Here is a 15,447-nt window from a genome sequence, read left to right on the forward strand (position 1 = left end):
TCTGGATTTTTCATTCCATCTTCACTCAACCTAAAGTCTGTTATTGTAATACATAGTCTACATTGCTTTTTTGTTCCCCTTTTAGCAATTTTATTCAAGTTTATGCTCACTTCACTTGTTTATACGCCTGATACTTCTAACGGTCTGCGTTAGTCTTTTTATAGTGCAGTAAAACTCAAATACTAATGGTTTGTTGGCCTGTTTGAAACACGATGTGCATGACGAGGCTCGCATGCCAGCGCACGGGACATTACCGGCGATCGTTAACGGAGAGTTCACTCCCGAACAGGCACCAGCGACACCACACACACCCGACGAGTTTCCGCGTGTTCTTGCCCATGGGATTTCCATTTAAAGATATTCGCTAAGTAAACATATTTAATCGTGTCAGATAACGCACTGTTCCAATGTTTCATAATGGACAGGCGTTTACACAGACTGTTGTAGACGTTTCTTTGTAGGATTCATATATTATTATAGAAAAGAAGGCAAAACACCGTGTTCACCTCGCGTCGTCAAATTCTGTAATCAAACAAGCAAAAAAAAAAAAAGATGTACCAGTGGCTTCGCTCTTGGGTTTATTTCACAGCTGTTGTTGTTATGCTTTTATAATGACTGGTCATTTAAATAATATTTTGCTCTGTTTGCCTACTTAAACCGTGGCGCCGGTTGTATCACTGTTCGTATCACTATTTGCACTGATTTACTGGTGTAGCTGGTGCATCCCGCACGCCACACAGACGCTGCTGCAGTCGGGCTCGCCCGCGCCCACTTTTCACTCCATTGTTTATTCGCGCGAGAAGCACGTGACGGGGCGCTGCAGTGCGTGACCTACATTCCGGAGACCCAGTGTGACAGCACGCGGCTACGTCTTAGGCTACAGTAGACGGATTTATGTTTACTGCGCCGATGCTCTTTCCTGCTGTAGCTATATGTGCTTCTTCAGGTGGCTTAAATGCTGTGGCTGTACGAGATGAATCGTTTTGAATGTAATTCTGTTACTTTATTTGGAACGGCCATGACTAAAGGCGGGTTGGTTATGTCACAGCAGCTGATACAAGTCTAGATGTGACTCACATCCTGTCCGTGATGACCTGAAATGGGATAAACGCAAACTTATTGGGGAAGATTGCTATGATGTGTGTGTGTGTGTGTGTGTTTAAGGATGAAGTGGAGGAGCTGCGCTCCGAGATGTTGGAGATGAGGGACGTGTACATGGAAGAAGACGTGTACCAACTGCAGGAGCTCAGACAGCAGCTGGACCAGGTCAACAAGACCTGCCGCATCCTACAGTACCGGCTCCGCAAGGCCGAGAGGCGGAGCCTGCGCGTAGCCCAAACGGGCCACGTGGACGGGGAGCTGATCCGCACTCTGGAGCAGGACGTGAAGGTGAGGAAGCGAGCCTGGGGCTTGCTGGGTCCCTAGCTGTAACTCTCACGCGTCTGTATCAATCTCTGCTATAAATAAATAAATAAATAAACAAACAAACCGAACTTGCTTCCACCAATTCTAGCTGGCATGTTCTGGCTGAGTCGTTTAACGCCCATAAAATCTGTAGACGCAAAACACCAACAGTCGTTAACATGTGCTTCACTTGGTTTCCTTGTCCAAATGTTACATTTTGCATGATTTGGCCATTAGGAGCTTGTCTAAGGAAGCCTTGTGCTTGCCTGGGTAATGGTGGCTCTGGAGGCCAGTTCTGATTCTCATGTGGAGAGTTTGCTCCTCTGTCGCTCGTGTCAGAGGACACAGTGCTCCCTTTCTCGGGCCGAGCAGCACAGGGAGCTATAGTGATGATGTCATTCGCTCTGGCTCACTGCCGCTGTTCACATGGCCGCGTCGCGGACAGCAGCGCCAGGGGTTATGTTCACCCTTGTGAATAGCTAATGTTGGGTGACATCCAAGACCCAGCAATTCCAAGTTGTTCCTGAACAAGGGAGGACCATGCCCAAGGTCAAATCCCACTCGGCCAATCACAAAAGAGCTGGCATGAGCCGGAAGACAGGCCGGCCAATCAGAGGGGTCCAGAACGCAGGAAGAAGAAAGTTTAAAAAATAACGGGAGTTTGAAAGGAAAACACTCCCCGTGTGAGGGATTCTTTGACAGCTAGCGGGAGAATCCTAACACTGGGCCAATTGTCTGGCCACGCCAGCAGCCCCCAGCTGGGACAAATTACGCTACCCTGCTCAGCTCTCGCTCTGTCAGCTGCACAGACACGGCTAGCTGCCGTAGGAGACCACATCACCGCTCACTACCTGAGCCGGGGCATAAAAGCCTTTATATTTAGCCTAACCGAGCCGAGCGCAGAGTTAAGTGCTACCATGGACAAATTTCTCGCCTGACCCACAGGGAGCTATTGGATACAAAACAAAGCACTCAGCTGCAAAGACTTGCGTTACCCCGAGTGTAATGTTAAGTCGGGAGAGGTGCCGACATGCTGTTGGTTCTTGCATGCCAGTTTCATCGTTTGGATGAATAAAAGACCAGATGTTGTCGAACATCACCCCTCTGGCAGTCGTTTGGTACGCTCCGAATGAACACGCGCCATTTGTAGCTTGTTGCTCCAGGGTTGGGGTAACACTAATGTTTTATTTGCGCGTGACTCGCGCTTCATGTGCTTCCCACGCTTCAACCGCTTCCTGTGTCTCCCAAAGCAAGCATGGAGAGGATGATGTCATGGTATGTTGGCCACGAGGGAGAGCCGGTGGGTGCGAGGAGGCGATTCAGATGTTAGTGAGATTCCCAACAGCACTTACTTTCCTCCCATGCAGTGGCCTCGTTTTTTTCCAAACCAATGAACGATAGGGACATCTGGGCTGTGTGCTGTGCTAACGGAGGAGAGCAAATGAGAGAGAAGGAGAGAGAGAGGGAGAAATCCGCAGTTACTGAATTTAGGTTGAAAGGGTATTGTAGACCAATCTCAATTTCTGACACCCATCTGCAGGCTCTACCCATGTGCCCCTGCCTAGCAACAGATGAGAAGCAGAGTTGGCACCCTCACGGGGAGAGAAGATGAGAGAGGGGGAGAGAGAGAGAGAGAGAGAGAGAGAGAGAGAGAGGGAGGGAGAGCGTGATAAAGGAGGAGACGAGTTGTTTGGCGAGTGGCGCCCCTGTGTGTACAGATAACAGCTGAGCCACAGCATCCTGGAGATAACGGCTGAGCGGGGGAGGGGAATGACTGGCAGTAATGGAGGAGAGAGAGATAACGTGGAGAGACGAGTCTTCCCCACGTCTCCGTCTCATTTCCCTACCTTTCCCTGGTCGCTCTGACAATCCCAGGAAAAGTGTCTCCTTCCGCTCCCCCCTTCCCACCAACGTCCCGCTGGCGATGGGAGTCGCGTGCATAATGGCCCATGTGCCGCGTTCACATGTCACAGTCAGCCCCGAACATCCGGCAGCCCACACCGCGCCCCACTGGTGGGCAGAGAGAGGCCCCGGAGGCTGAAGAAAGAACCCCGTGTGTCTCTGGTTTCTCAAAGCAGGAGCACGTTCCAGTTGGGCTTTGTTTGCCGACGGAGGTCAGCGGCAGAACAAAGACTTTATTCCTCCCCCCGCCCGTCTGTTGACGGTGCTAAAAGCACGGAGCAAGGCACAGTGAGTGCCTCAACCGTAAACCGCATCATGTGTTAACAAATGTTTAAAGATGTAGGATTCAAGGGCTTTTTGTTTGAGCAATTTAACAGTGGTGTGTTTGTTTGAAACAGCCTTGAAAGTTTGCTGGAAGTGTTCAACGTTCTGATGAAGCAGTTGGCAGGTTCTAACAGGTTAGCGGCAAGTTGATCCCAAATTTACAAATTTTCTCTAAGTGTGTTTCCATCGGTGTAAACATGTATTGTGCGCAGGCATCCTAAACTCTTATGCAGAGTAGGTCAATATACGAAAAAGACAGGCAGTACAATGCAAAAAAGACATGATGTAAGGATATTGTCTAATGTTATTATTACATCCTTATATATATATATATATATATATATATATATATATATATATATATATATATATATATATATATATATATATATATATATATATATGTACTTATTACATATGTACATTAGATCCTCTGGAAAGTCAGGATTGGTCAGGAATGTTGTAGCACACACAAATTTGTGTGTTGCAGCCTTTCATGTCAATGTTGTGCCAATATTGTGATAATAACCAATCAACGATGTATTGTGGGACTATAAACTCCCCAGAACTGCCTGTTCTGTTAATTTACAGGAAGTCTGTTAGTTTTACAGGAAGTGAATTGCATATAAGAACATAAAAACTAAAATAAATCTAAAAGTGGAATGAATGTAAATGAATGTGGGATAAGGAGACTCGGCAGTTGTCTGTTTCTACTGTATGGGGTAAATGAGCAAGATTTTCTCCGCTGCTTTGAGTTGTGTTTAACAAGGGGCTCTTCTCACACACGTACACAAACACTCACACAGATACACACACACACACACACACACACTCACACACACACACACACACACATGCACAGAGACGGTCGGCAGGAAAGGCCGTTAAAAATGACTGTTTGGTGAGTAGGCAGCTGGAGCAGTGTTGATGAGCCAGATCAAGGCAGAAACACACACACACACACACACACTCACACTCACACAAAAATGCACCAAGGCACATACACCCACACACACAAATGCGCACACAGACAGAAATACACACACGCACGCACGCACACACACAAAGTAGTGCCTCTTTGATGGCTAATTGTCCTCCTTTGAATTTCTGTTGCAGTTTAGCCCTAAACGCTGCCGAGTGCAGCGAGGTGGGGTGGGGGGCCCGCAGGGTACCAGGCTGCCCTAAAGCCTCCAACAGCCCTTAGCAGCGGCCTCTGCTCTCACATTCCACACACCACCGTGAGTCTCCAGCCGCCCTGATGGCCCCTTTTCCCTCCCATACCGGAGCCACTTTTAGCACCTTCAGACAGAAGCGGGGCTGGCCAGAGGCAGAGAGGAGAGCGCAGATAAGTCGCGCACCCCCGGAGCCGCTCGCAGAGGAGCGGCGAGACCAGGCTCAGGCGACCGATCGCCGTAAAGCCACGGCACATGGAGTCGCACGCTCAGCGCACCGGTTAGCGTGGGCCGCGGCGCACGCGCAGTAGAGAGGACGAAAGGGAGGGGGGGAGATGTAATGGGGGGGAGGGAAAGAAAGAGTGACTAACGGAGAGAGAGAGAGAGAGAGGAGGAGGAAGAAGGACAAGAGGTGGACAGAGATGGCGCATTCAGCGCGAAGAGACGAACCAAGGACGGAGGGGGAAAGTCTAACGGCAAAAGGAGGTGAAGCAGGGATCTGATGCGAATTAGAGCATGGCGCGAACACAGAGGGGTATTGTGGGTACCCAGCTGGCCTCTGGCATGGCTTCAGAGAGAGGGAGATAGAGGGAGGAGGACCTGTGGAGGAGAGAGACGAGAGAATCCCCCTTGTGTGGTTACATCCACAAATGGCCACTGTGTGACTGCTCTTCCTCCATATCCCATTTGACGAGTGAACGCGCGCGCATGTGTGTGTGTGTGTGTGTGTGTGTGTGTGTGTGTGTGTGTGTGTGTGTGTGTGTGGGAGGGGGGGGTTCTCTTCACTCCATCTCTTCTAAACGCGGCTTTATCCCTCCAACACTCCAGGAGACTGATGGGTCATTACAGAGAAGAAAAAAAATCACAGTAAATATTAATAATGAGAGGATGCGATCAAACCATGCATATGCCATGCAAATATACAGATATTTGCACAGTATGTAAATATACTGTAAACACGCTGTAATACTGCTGCAGTACCGCGTGTGTTACTGTAATACAGCAGTTCAGAAGTTTGTTTTGGCATTCATCACGTGGGTAGATTTCTGAAGAGTTACATGAATGTAAACATTGTGAACGGGTTATTCAGTGGCTGTTTTGAGGTCTTTGTATTTTAACAAAGTGAGTCTTGTGTTTTGCTGCACACCCTATAACTTGCAGCTCACAGTAACCTGCTGTGTGTGGTATTCTGTGTGGATCATTTGGTTTTGAGTACTTGGTTTAAAGTGTGTTTTTCTTTGATCGTGTCAGGTTTTGTGAATAGTTTGGCAACGGCCCGAGAGCCACAGGGCCAGGAACAGGACGCGCTGGACTCCATCGACGTATTAAACACAACACGAACGATGGAACAGTGGCACTCACGCGAAATAGGCAGGGTGGAAACAACACAGAACACGGCATGCACCACAAACAGCCAGAGACACAACAAAGACCGACAGTCTAAATACACACAGACAGCACAACACTAAACCAACACTAAACAGGTGTGCGCTAACAACATAGGCGCGGTTACAAACAAGACAGCCTGAATTCTCACTGCACACGGCGAGCCGTACCACGTGATCTGTGGGAAGGGGAGTGTTCCGTGACAGTTAGGAGCTTTGCATTTTTCGTTTTGGGAAATATGTTTGTATTATGTGTGTGAAATGTGTAGAAATGTGTATAATCAGTCAGAAAAAAAAAACTGATGAGGTATACAAATATTATTTTAATGGGGTGTTTGTTGTTGTTTTGCTTTGTTTGAACTCATGTTCCTACATGTCAGATCCTGCCACATCTAGTAACTTCCTACTCACCAGAGACTACATGAAGTGTGGATGCGAGTGTGTGTGTGTGTGTGTGTGGATGCGAGTGTGTGTGTGTGTGTGTGTGTGTGTGTGTGTGTGTTTGTGTGTGTATGTGTGTGTGTGTGTGTGTGTGTGTGTGTGTGTGTGTGTGTGTATGTATGTGTGTGTGTGTGTGTGTGTGTGTGTGTGTGTGTGTGTGGATGCGAGTGTGTGTGTGTTTGTGTGTGTATGTGTGTGTGTGTGTGTGTGTGTGTGTGTGTGTTTGTGTGTGTGTGTGTGTGTGGCAGGTACATGTACCTGGGCCTTTGCCCAACATCAATAACAGCTCTTCTTAGCACAGCCTTGTGATGAAATAGGTTTAATGAGCTCTCTGTTCCCAGGGGGGCGTGAGAACCCATACAGTGCCCTTCTGCTCCCTAACACACAACGCGGGGAAGGCAAGGGCTGCTATCACTATGACGATGTACAGCCACACCGCATTGCATAGCGGCGTGCACGATCCGCAAAAGCCTCCCCAAACAGATGTGGGGTGTGAAGATTCCCAGATGAAGCTAAAAGAGCGTTAAGGTACCAGGCAGGTTGGCCTGGCGGCTCCCAAAGCCTCGTTAGCTCTCCGTCTCTACAAGGGAATGTGATCTGAGCTAATGTCCAAATAATGGCAACTAAAAACGACACTTAATTAAGTTACTGGACCAGTAGGTTCCAGTCTTACGTGGTGAGATTATAATCTCCGCTGATCCTTTCTCCCCAGTCTGTCTCTCCTCAGGAAGTAGCCGACAGCTTCAGTCAGGCACGTTCGATTAGGGTATTACCGCATCCCTGCACGGGCTTATGGGAAGGTTGAATGCCTCTGACCTCCCCTCGCAACCTCCCGGTCTAAACCCTGCGCTCTGACCAAACACACACACACACACACACTCACACACACACACACACACACACTCCCACAACCTCCTAAACGCTGCGCTCCCTCTACCCCATCCCAGGTGGCCAAGGACGTGTCCATCCGCCTGCACGGGGAGCTGGAGGCCATGGAAAAGAAGAGGAGCTGCCTGGAGCAGGAGAACGAGGAGCTGCAGGTGAAGCTGCAGGACCTGGAGGTGGCCAAGCAAGTCCTGCAGGCCGAGCTAGACAAGAGTCGGGAGGTAGGGAGTGACACTGCAACACGCACTACTGCACGCACTGCAACATGCACTGCAGCACGCACTGCAACACACTGCAGCACGCACTGCAGTATGTACTGCAACACGCACTGCAGCACGCACTGCAGTATGTACTGCAACACGCACTGCAACACACACTGCAGTATGTACTGCAACACGCACTGCAGCACGCACTGCAGTATGTACTGCAACACGCACTGCAGCACGCACTGCAACACACACTGCAGTATGTACTGCAACACGCACTGCAGCACGCACTGCAGTATGTACTGCAACACGCACTGCAGCACGCACTGCAACACTGCAGCACGCACTGCAACACACACTGCAACACGCACTACTGCACGCACTGCAACACACTTTGCCTCTTCTGGGAACGAAGGAGCAGTTGTTAAATTGCGGAGAAAATACAACCAGCCTCGTGGCGGTCCCAAAGCGGCTGGACCTCTGGTGATTCCGACGGGCGAGATCAGCACTGTTCTGAAAACTGACATTAGAAAAAATTATGACGACAGAGTGCATGTCTGGTCAGAGAGGGCTAGTCCTCACTGTTTCTACTCCAGAGAAGACACGGGAGGACATTCTCGATTTGAATGTTCTTTTAAATATACACGATTCGATAAACACCTCTGGTTCGGAGCGGTTTTAGCTTCTCTGGGGGGTGCAGTTCACTGTGTGGTCTGTTTGGTATTGGGTTAGCTGGGGAAGTCATCCAGGGGACTGGCTGAGCTCAGACGGCTGACTGTTTGTGTGTTTGTTATGCGATGAGCTGTTGGCTTTTTGGGTGTAAATGCCACATATGGAAAACACATCGATTGACTTTAATGGTGGACCCTCTTTTTCTGAGATATTAATGGGAGGTATATGAGAAGGTCTTAGTGGTTGTTTTATCTCTTTTTTACATTGTGTGTGTGTGTGTGTGTGTGTGTGTGTGTGTGTGTGTGTGTGTGTGTTGTGTTTGTATGGTAATTAGTATAAATCAAGCAGATATGCATGTGGTGGTTTGGGTGAAAGGCCAGTTGACTGTAACACCAATGACTGTATTATTACTGATGAACTCACGTGGTTTATTATAGTGTATTATGTTCATCAGTGGTGGGTGTAATACAATAATGTGGCTGTATCACTGGTGAACGTGTTAGTGTGAAAGCCAGCAGTCAGAGCTCACAAGCTGATTGAGAAATCATCTGTATGGCTGTTCTGTTTTCTAGTGCTCTGTCAGCTGTTGGCAGGCTACAGTGGGGCCAACCAGTGCAAGCACCCCCCGCAACTTTATTCAATTGGGGGGGGGGGCATCTTGGTTGCCTTTTAATGGCAATCTAATTGCTGTGAGTGCCATTTTAAATGACATCATTTCGGTAACAGCCACAAATTCAACTACACTGACTGTTCTAATAAAAACCACACAAACCACACACAGCTGTAAACCCACAGAAAGACTGGTAATATCCCTCGGCAACGGAGTGTTTAATAAGCAAATAATTCCCATTGTGGATAGCGGAATGTCGCTTGCAGCATTGCGTTGCTGAGTGTAAAGAAAACGTAGGTGATGGGGATGATGATGATGATGAGTTCAGTGTAACTGTACTCGCCTCCATTTTGTGACGTTACTGCGTAGTATTACCCAGTTCCCTCCCAAGCTTAGCTGGTGAGGGTTTGCTTGTTGAATGGAGATTTAACATCACGTCACAAATTTAAGCTCAGATTTGCATTTTGCTAATGAATTTGTTTACATTTGATTTGATTTCGTGTGAATTTTCTTCAAGAGTTCAGTGTATCGTTGCATCCTTCCCAGCTTTGCTTGGGTTCATCTCAGGTCACGCTCAGGATCCCAGGTCTGGTGCAGGGTCTTCACTGCCATTGGTGAATGCTGGTCCAATATGGTTGTACAGCATGAATCCTAGCAAGCGTCATGCTGACCGCCAGGATCGTTATTTGTGAAACAGGGATCCTACATCTCTATGTTCCTTCTAATTTGGCTAATCTCTCTCTTCTGGACACACTTTGTACGTATACAAATCCTCGCGTAAATGGGGTCATCCTTACAGTGCGTAAAGATAAACTGGGCTTCACCTTTGACAGTCAGTCAGTTTATGCCCCGCCCACATGCGCTTTATTCCCGCAGTTTCACCCCATTTTGGTCTTAGCATTCTAGCTGCTAGCAAGTAAAAGCCTTCATCAGGGTGGTGTTATTTACACTGAGAGTCCACCTTACGTGAATGTGTGTAGCTGTGCAGAAAATGTATGTTAACCCCAGCAAAATGATCAGTCAGTACAAGAACAACTCATCACCCAAGTCCAGATCACCCAAAATTACGGACGTTGTGTCACATCAGACGTCCGGCAAGTGACCTGTAGGCACGCAGTGTGTCTTGTGTAAACGCAAGGTTTCTCAGTGAAACACGCTAAGACATCTGGCTCCTGAACTGCTGGTCATTTCAACAAATCACCTTCCCATTCTGCCATACACTTCTCCTGTTGGGTTTGTTTAATTCTAACTGATAATTAAGTTCAAATTAGAGAAGATTTCCGAATTATTGCAGGACTTTTATTTTGAAGGACCTTATTAAATCTAAATGCCTGTGTTTATGCATAATCATTGTGCAAAGATAAACTCGGAATCATGCATTGGCACGCACACATGCAATATCTCGACATCTTTTATTCATATCTGTTTAGAAACGGGATCACCACGGTGGGTCAGTGGCACGAATCAAGGCTTCCGTCACCGCACCCAGTCTGCTCTCGGTCCAGACGGACCGGCCAGTTCAGGTTCCGTTTTGAGCAGTAAAAATTTGCTGAATCTGTAATCTAACCCGCTAGTGTTCACGGAAATACTTTATGTCCCCGTGGTCATTAAAGACACCTACAAGAGAGAGAGGCAGTGAGTGTTGTATTTCAATATTCTTTTTCCTTTTAACTAGAGGCCATGGTAACTACATTACACTCTTTCTGGTTCTGCCTTTTTTATTGTGGTTGTCACTCTTGAGGAAACATCGTAATTGAAAAAGAAAATGAGACACATAGGAAGAAAGAGGTAACGCTTTATTATTTATTATTTATGCTAAATGTGCGGAGGGCGACTAATGCGCAGAGCAGAACGTCTGGCTTCTCAGAACATGATCAGATATCAGACACACAAGTCCTGTGTGCAATGTCACCTACGGAAGAGAAGCAAAGTCGTTTCTGCATTAGGGCAGGCACTAACAGAGGCCTTTGACTCACACACACACACAAACACACAAATGATTACCCGGCAGAACTACCTCACATTGTTTCGTCAGTGTTTCATTGTTCCAAACTCTGCAGTTGCACAAAATTGACTTTCCCACCAAATGACATGTGCGATACGGAAATCAGTTTTTATTGTGCTTAGACAGCAACTCACACGGTGACACTGTCGAAGTTGTGGAAGGTCAGTGAGAAAGACAGCTGTTGCTGTTCTCCCCCTCTCCATCTCTCTCTCTCTCTCTCTCTCTCTCTCTCTATCTCTCTCTCCTTCCTCAATAATGTCTTCATTTCATATACATCGACCTTTCGGCTGTTGGAAAGTGTCACAGGTGTTTGGGCCAGGAATGGGAGCATAGTGGGAGGACGTGATAGGTGGGTGGGTGCGTGCGTGCGGTGCACTGAGGCAGGTGTGAGGGAGGTCTCTCTTGCCTCTTTGGAGGTGTGAGTGGGAAGGGAACAGGACTCAATAGTTAAAGCTCTAATAAAACATGGTGAAGTGTTGGTCATTGCGCTGTCCTCCATTCACCCATACACACACACACACACACACACACACACACATACACACACACACACACACACACACACACACACACGCATACACACACACACACACACACACACATACACACACTCTCACACACACACACACACATACACACACGCACACGCACACACACACACTCACACACACACACTCACACACACACGCACACACGCACGCACGCACGCATACACACACACACACACACACGCATACACACACACACACACACACACACACACACACACACACATACACACACACACACACACACATACACACACACACACACACACACACACACACACACACACACACACACACACACACACACACTCTCTCTCTCCTCACACCATGAGCCCATAGGCACCTACACACAGACCGCCATTTGCTGGGACCTTATCGAGGGGTTGTGTGGTATCCATAGAAGCCCTGTTTGTTTACACAACTGTTTTAATCCTGGAAAGCAGGTCAGATTCCCCACCCCCGCGCCTCCACACTTCACACATTTAATCAGCTCCGCAAGAGGAAACCGCGCTCACACCGACTCCGTGTTTATTTAGAACCTCCAGGAAGCAGCTGCACGTCTCCCCGGGGGTCCGAGTGGGAGCGCAGGCCCAGTGGAGATTATCATACATGACCACCGATCATATGATCAAATCTACGTGCAGATTTGTGCTGCACAAGGGTGTCCATAGCTGACCTGGTAACTCGGTAGGAACTTCATTTCCCTTTTATCAGCACTGTCAGAGGAGGATGGAAGTTAAAAAAAAAGGGAACTGTTTAGTGGGAAGTTTGTAAAAGACGTCCAGGAAAGTCCCAAGCTGTCCTGGTCACGCCACGCTGAGAGCTGCCCTCCTGACTAGATAACAGCTGGCAGGATGCCACCAAAAATAACAGACGGACTTGTGCTTAGTCATTATGCCCACGTGGTGACACAGAAGACACTCGAGAGTTTAACCTGCACACACTTCCGCTCACGCACTCAAATCTAGAGAATGTTCGGTATACCCACGGAGACCCTGATACTGAAGACGTGGCTGTAGGTGACTACAATCTAACAGCAAACCTGCTCGGGCGTCTGCGGCAGCGCCAAACCTCCGCGCTTGCACCGCGACTGACTTTTTGAGGACTTCACCACGGGTCGATGGCGCATCTGCTATGCGGGACGGCGCACTGCGGCTGCGCCGTCTGTTCCAGGCTCTAGATTCCGCCCCCGCAGCGGGGCACGGGTCCGAGGTCAGCCGTCGTGGTCCAGGCGCGAGCGGCAGTCCGGCCTGGGTTTCACAGCCAGCCACTGCGCTGCAGAGGACGTGCCTGGTTTGTGGGTCACGGTGATTAATTAAAGCAGCTAGGGTAGCAGCGGTATTTACTGTAGAGGCCGACTAAAAACAGCGCCTCTTCTGCAGAGTGAGAAAGAGAGAGAGAGAGAGAGAGAGAGAGTACGTCAGGCACACAAAGACAGGATGGGGTTACCCTGATCTTTTTGTTTGCTCACTTGGACAAAAATGAATTCGCATTACAGACAAAATTTTGTCACTGTAAAAGTCTTGTGCGCCGTTAGCCGAGCCGGTAACCAAACGCTCGCCCACCGGCCTGCTCATCCCTTGGGGACAGGAAGGCGGCATTCCATACTCCCGCAAAACACACGTGAGATATGACAAGTAGGGAATACGTTACATGAGACACATGACACGCCCCACCCCGCCAATGCACGCACAAACACACATGCACACACATGCACTTACTGGCATGTGGTGTTTTGAAGTATTGAATTGCCAGGTCCAGTGGGACGTGTTGGTGCTGCTAGGGGGCTTTAATGGAGTGGGGACCTCCTCACTGGGCTTGCGAGGTCTGCTGAGAGGCATTGTGTTCTGGGCTGATACGCGGGGGGGGGGGAGATGTTGAGTGTAGGCTTGTTTGCGTGTGTGTTTGAAATGGTAAGTGGTTTTAGGAGCGCAGACTCCCACTGATGGCTTTTACCTGTTTATATCGAGACCGTGGTTGCCATAATTGCTTGTCCGTGACTATTGCTCGTATGTGCACACATGTATGTGCAAAAAAAAAAAAGGTTCAAGGTGTGGCAAAGTGACAAGACTAAGAAGAAAATCATATTGAACTGGAGAAAGATGGAACAGAGATTATTATTTGATACAACACAGAAACACTTGCCATCTTCGCAAGTCATTTGTATAACGCACACGCACACACACCGAGGCGATAACATCCAAGGAGACGCCGCGCTTAACCACGCCACAGAGAAAGCTGGCTTATGGTTTCTTAGTCACTACACTATGCTAGAACACGTTAATGGTTTACTTTAGACATCTGTAGAGATTTATGGTGATTTTTAATGAAATGTTTGAGGAGAGTAAATTCTGGACCCGGCCCTGGTGCTCGCGACGATCCGAGACGTCGCGTTCTTCAGTCGTTCACTGCTGTGGGCTAATCGTAGTGCCGTACTAGGTGTGGGAGAGTCCCCACAATTATAGCGCTAAACGTTGATTTATGTTGAAGTCCTCAATAGTTGCTGATTTCAAGTGTTTGCACAGACTGGTTCATACTGTTATAATTTAACATTTAACTTTTATACCAGTGGGCAGTTTAGTCCTCAGAATAGTTTAAATTCAGTGGGCATCAGTAGTTGTGTTGAGATGTTATTTTTGGTTTATGTAACACAACATCTAAACAAAGTGTTTGGTTGGTTCAGAACCAAAACATTGTCCATCTGGGGTGTCAACACCCTTCTTCTGGACGAACCCGTCCATTGGTCAGTCAGCCAGGGAGAAGGTCACGTTTCATTTGTATATACCCCAGTATTCATTGCATCAGATTGAAAATATTTTATAATGTTTTCAGATGGTGTCATAAAAATGTTTTCCATTTTTGATTGTTCTGTAGTCCTCAAATGAACCCCTTTACGTCCTGTAGAGCGGGTTCCCCACACGGAGGCAGCCATGTTTAAAATGGGTTTAGTACAGAATTTCTGAAAACATCCAGCCCACTTGGTGTGTTTCATAATGACAAGAAGACTCTTTGGGAAAATGACTTATTGCTCCTTTAAATTATATTACATAACACCGTTGGTCAGCCCAAGGCCACTGGACACGGCGCCGGTCCTTTTGGTTCCTTTTTCATTATTACTGAGACGAATGACAGATATTACGTTCTGCTGACTGCCACTGATCCAGTTTTCTCTATTGGTGGTTGACACACACACACACGCACATGCACACGCGCGCACACACACATGCACACATAGGCCACACTCATTAAAATCCACACTCACATTCCTTATGCACTCCAGGATATAGAGTTCACATCACAACGACTACAGTTCTTTGATAGTCAACTGTCTCACTCTCTCTCTCTCACTCTCTCTCTCTCTCTCTCTTTCTCATTATGTAAGTCCTGTTCCCAGTCCTCAGCCTCTGAAGAATCCCACTGCTCTTTGATCAGGCCCGCTCATCCTCCAGCATACACACACACACACACACACACACACACACACACACACACACACACACACACACACACACACACCCGTGCCTATGTGTGCGTATGTGTTCATACATTACGCACTGCTCGCTGCGTGGAGAATCCCGTGCCGCAAACCGCAGGCCTACTCTTGCCGTGCCCGCCAGCGTTGCGGCTGCGCCGCGCCAAACTGGACGTCCCCTGACCGCTCCACGGACTCTCAGTGGAATGTGACATTGCTGACTTGTGGAGGGATGAGGGGAACTGCCATCAGCGCACCCGCCGAGCCGACCCGGTCCCGTTTAGCTGGTACTGTACTGAATACTGGCAGGGAGCATTGTGCACAAAATGAGACTGATCACTCAATCAGATCGGAATTACATCCCAGTCAGTTCTCTGAGCAGGAAAATCCTATTACTGCCGAGAGAGAGAAGGAGGGAGAG

At 48.2% G+C, this 15,447-nt stretch overlaps 1 protein-coding gene across 3 annotated transcripts in view; it reads left to right on the top strand.

Moving 5' to 3' along the window:
* soga1 (suppressor of glucose, autophagy associated 1) overlaps positions 1 to 15,447 on the top strand; it is a 35,274-nt gene that overhangs the window by 1,252 nt on the left and 18,575 nt on the right. For all 3 annotated transcript variants that reach the window (XM_035522283.1, XM_035522281.1, XM_035522282.1), the window contains exons 2-3: positions 1,165 to 1,389; positions 7,576 to 7,734. In XM_035522283.1, the coding sequence (XP_035378176.1) occupies positions 1,165 to 1,389; positions 7,576 to 7,734 (384 nt within the window). The remainder of the gene's footprint in view (positions 1 to 1,164; positions 1,390 to 7,575; positions 7,735 to 15,447) is intronic.

Source organism: Electrophorus electricus, chromosome 24, assembly GCF_013358815.1.
Source record: "Electrophorus electricus isolate fEleEle1 chromosome 24, fEleEle1.pri, whole genome shotgun sequence".
Lineage (NCBI taxonomy): Eukaryota > Metazoa > Chordata > Actinopteri > Gymnotiformes > Gymnotidae > Electrophorus > Electrophorus electricus.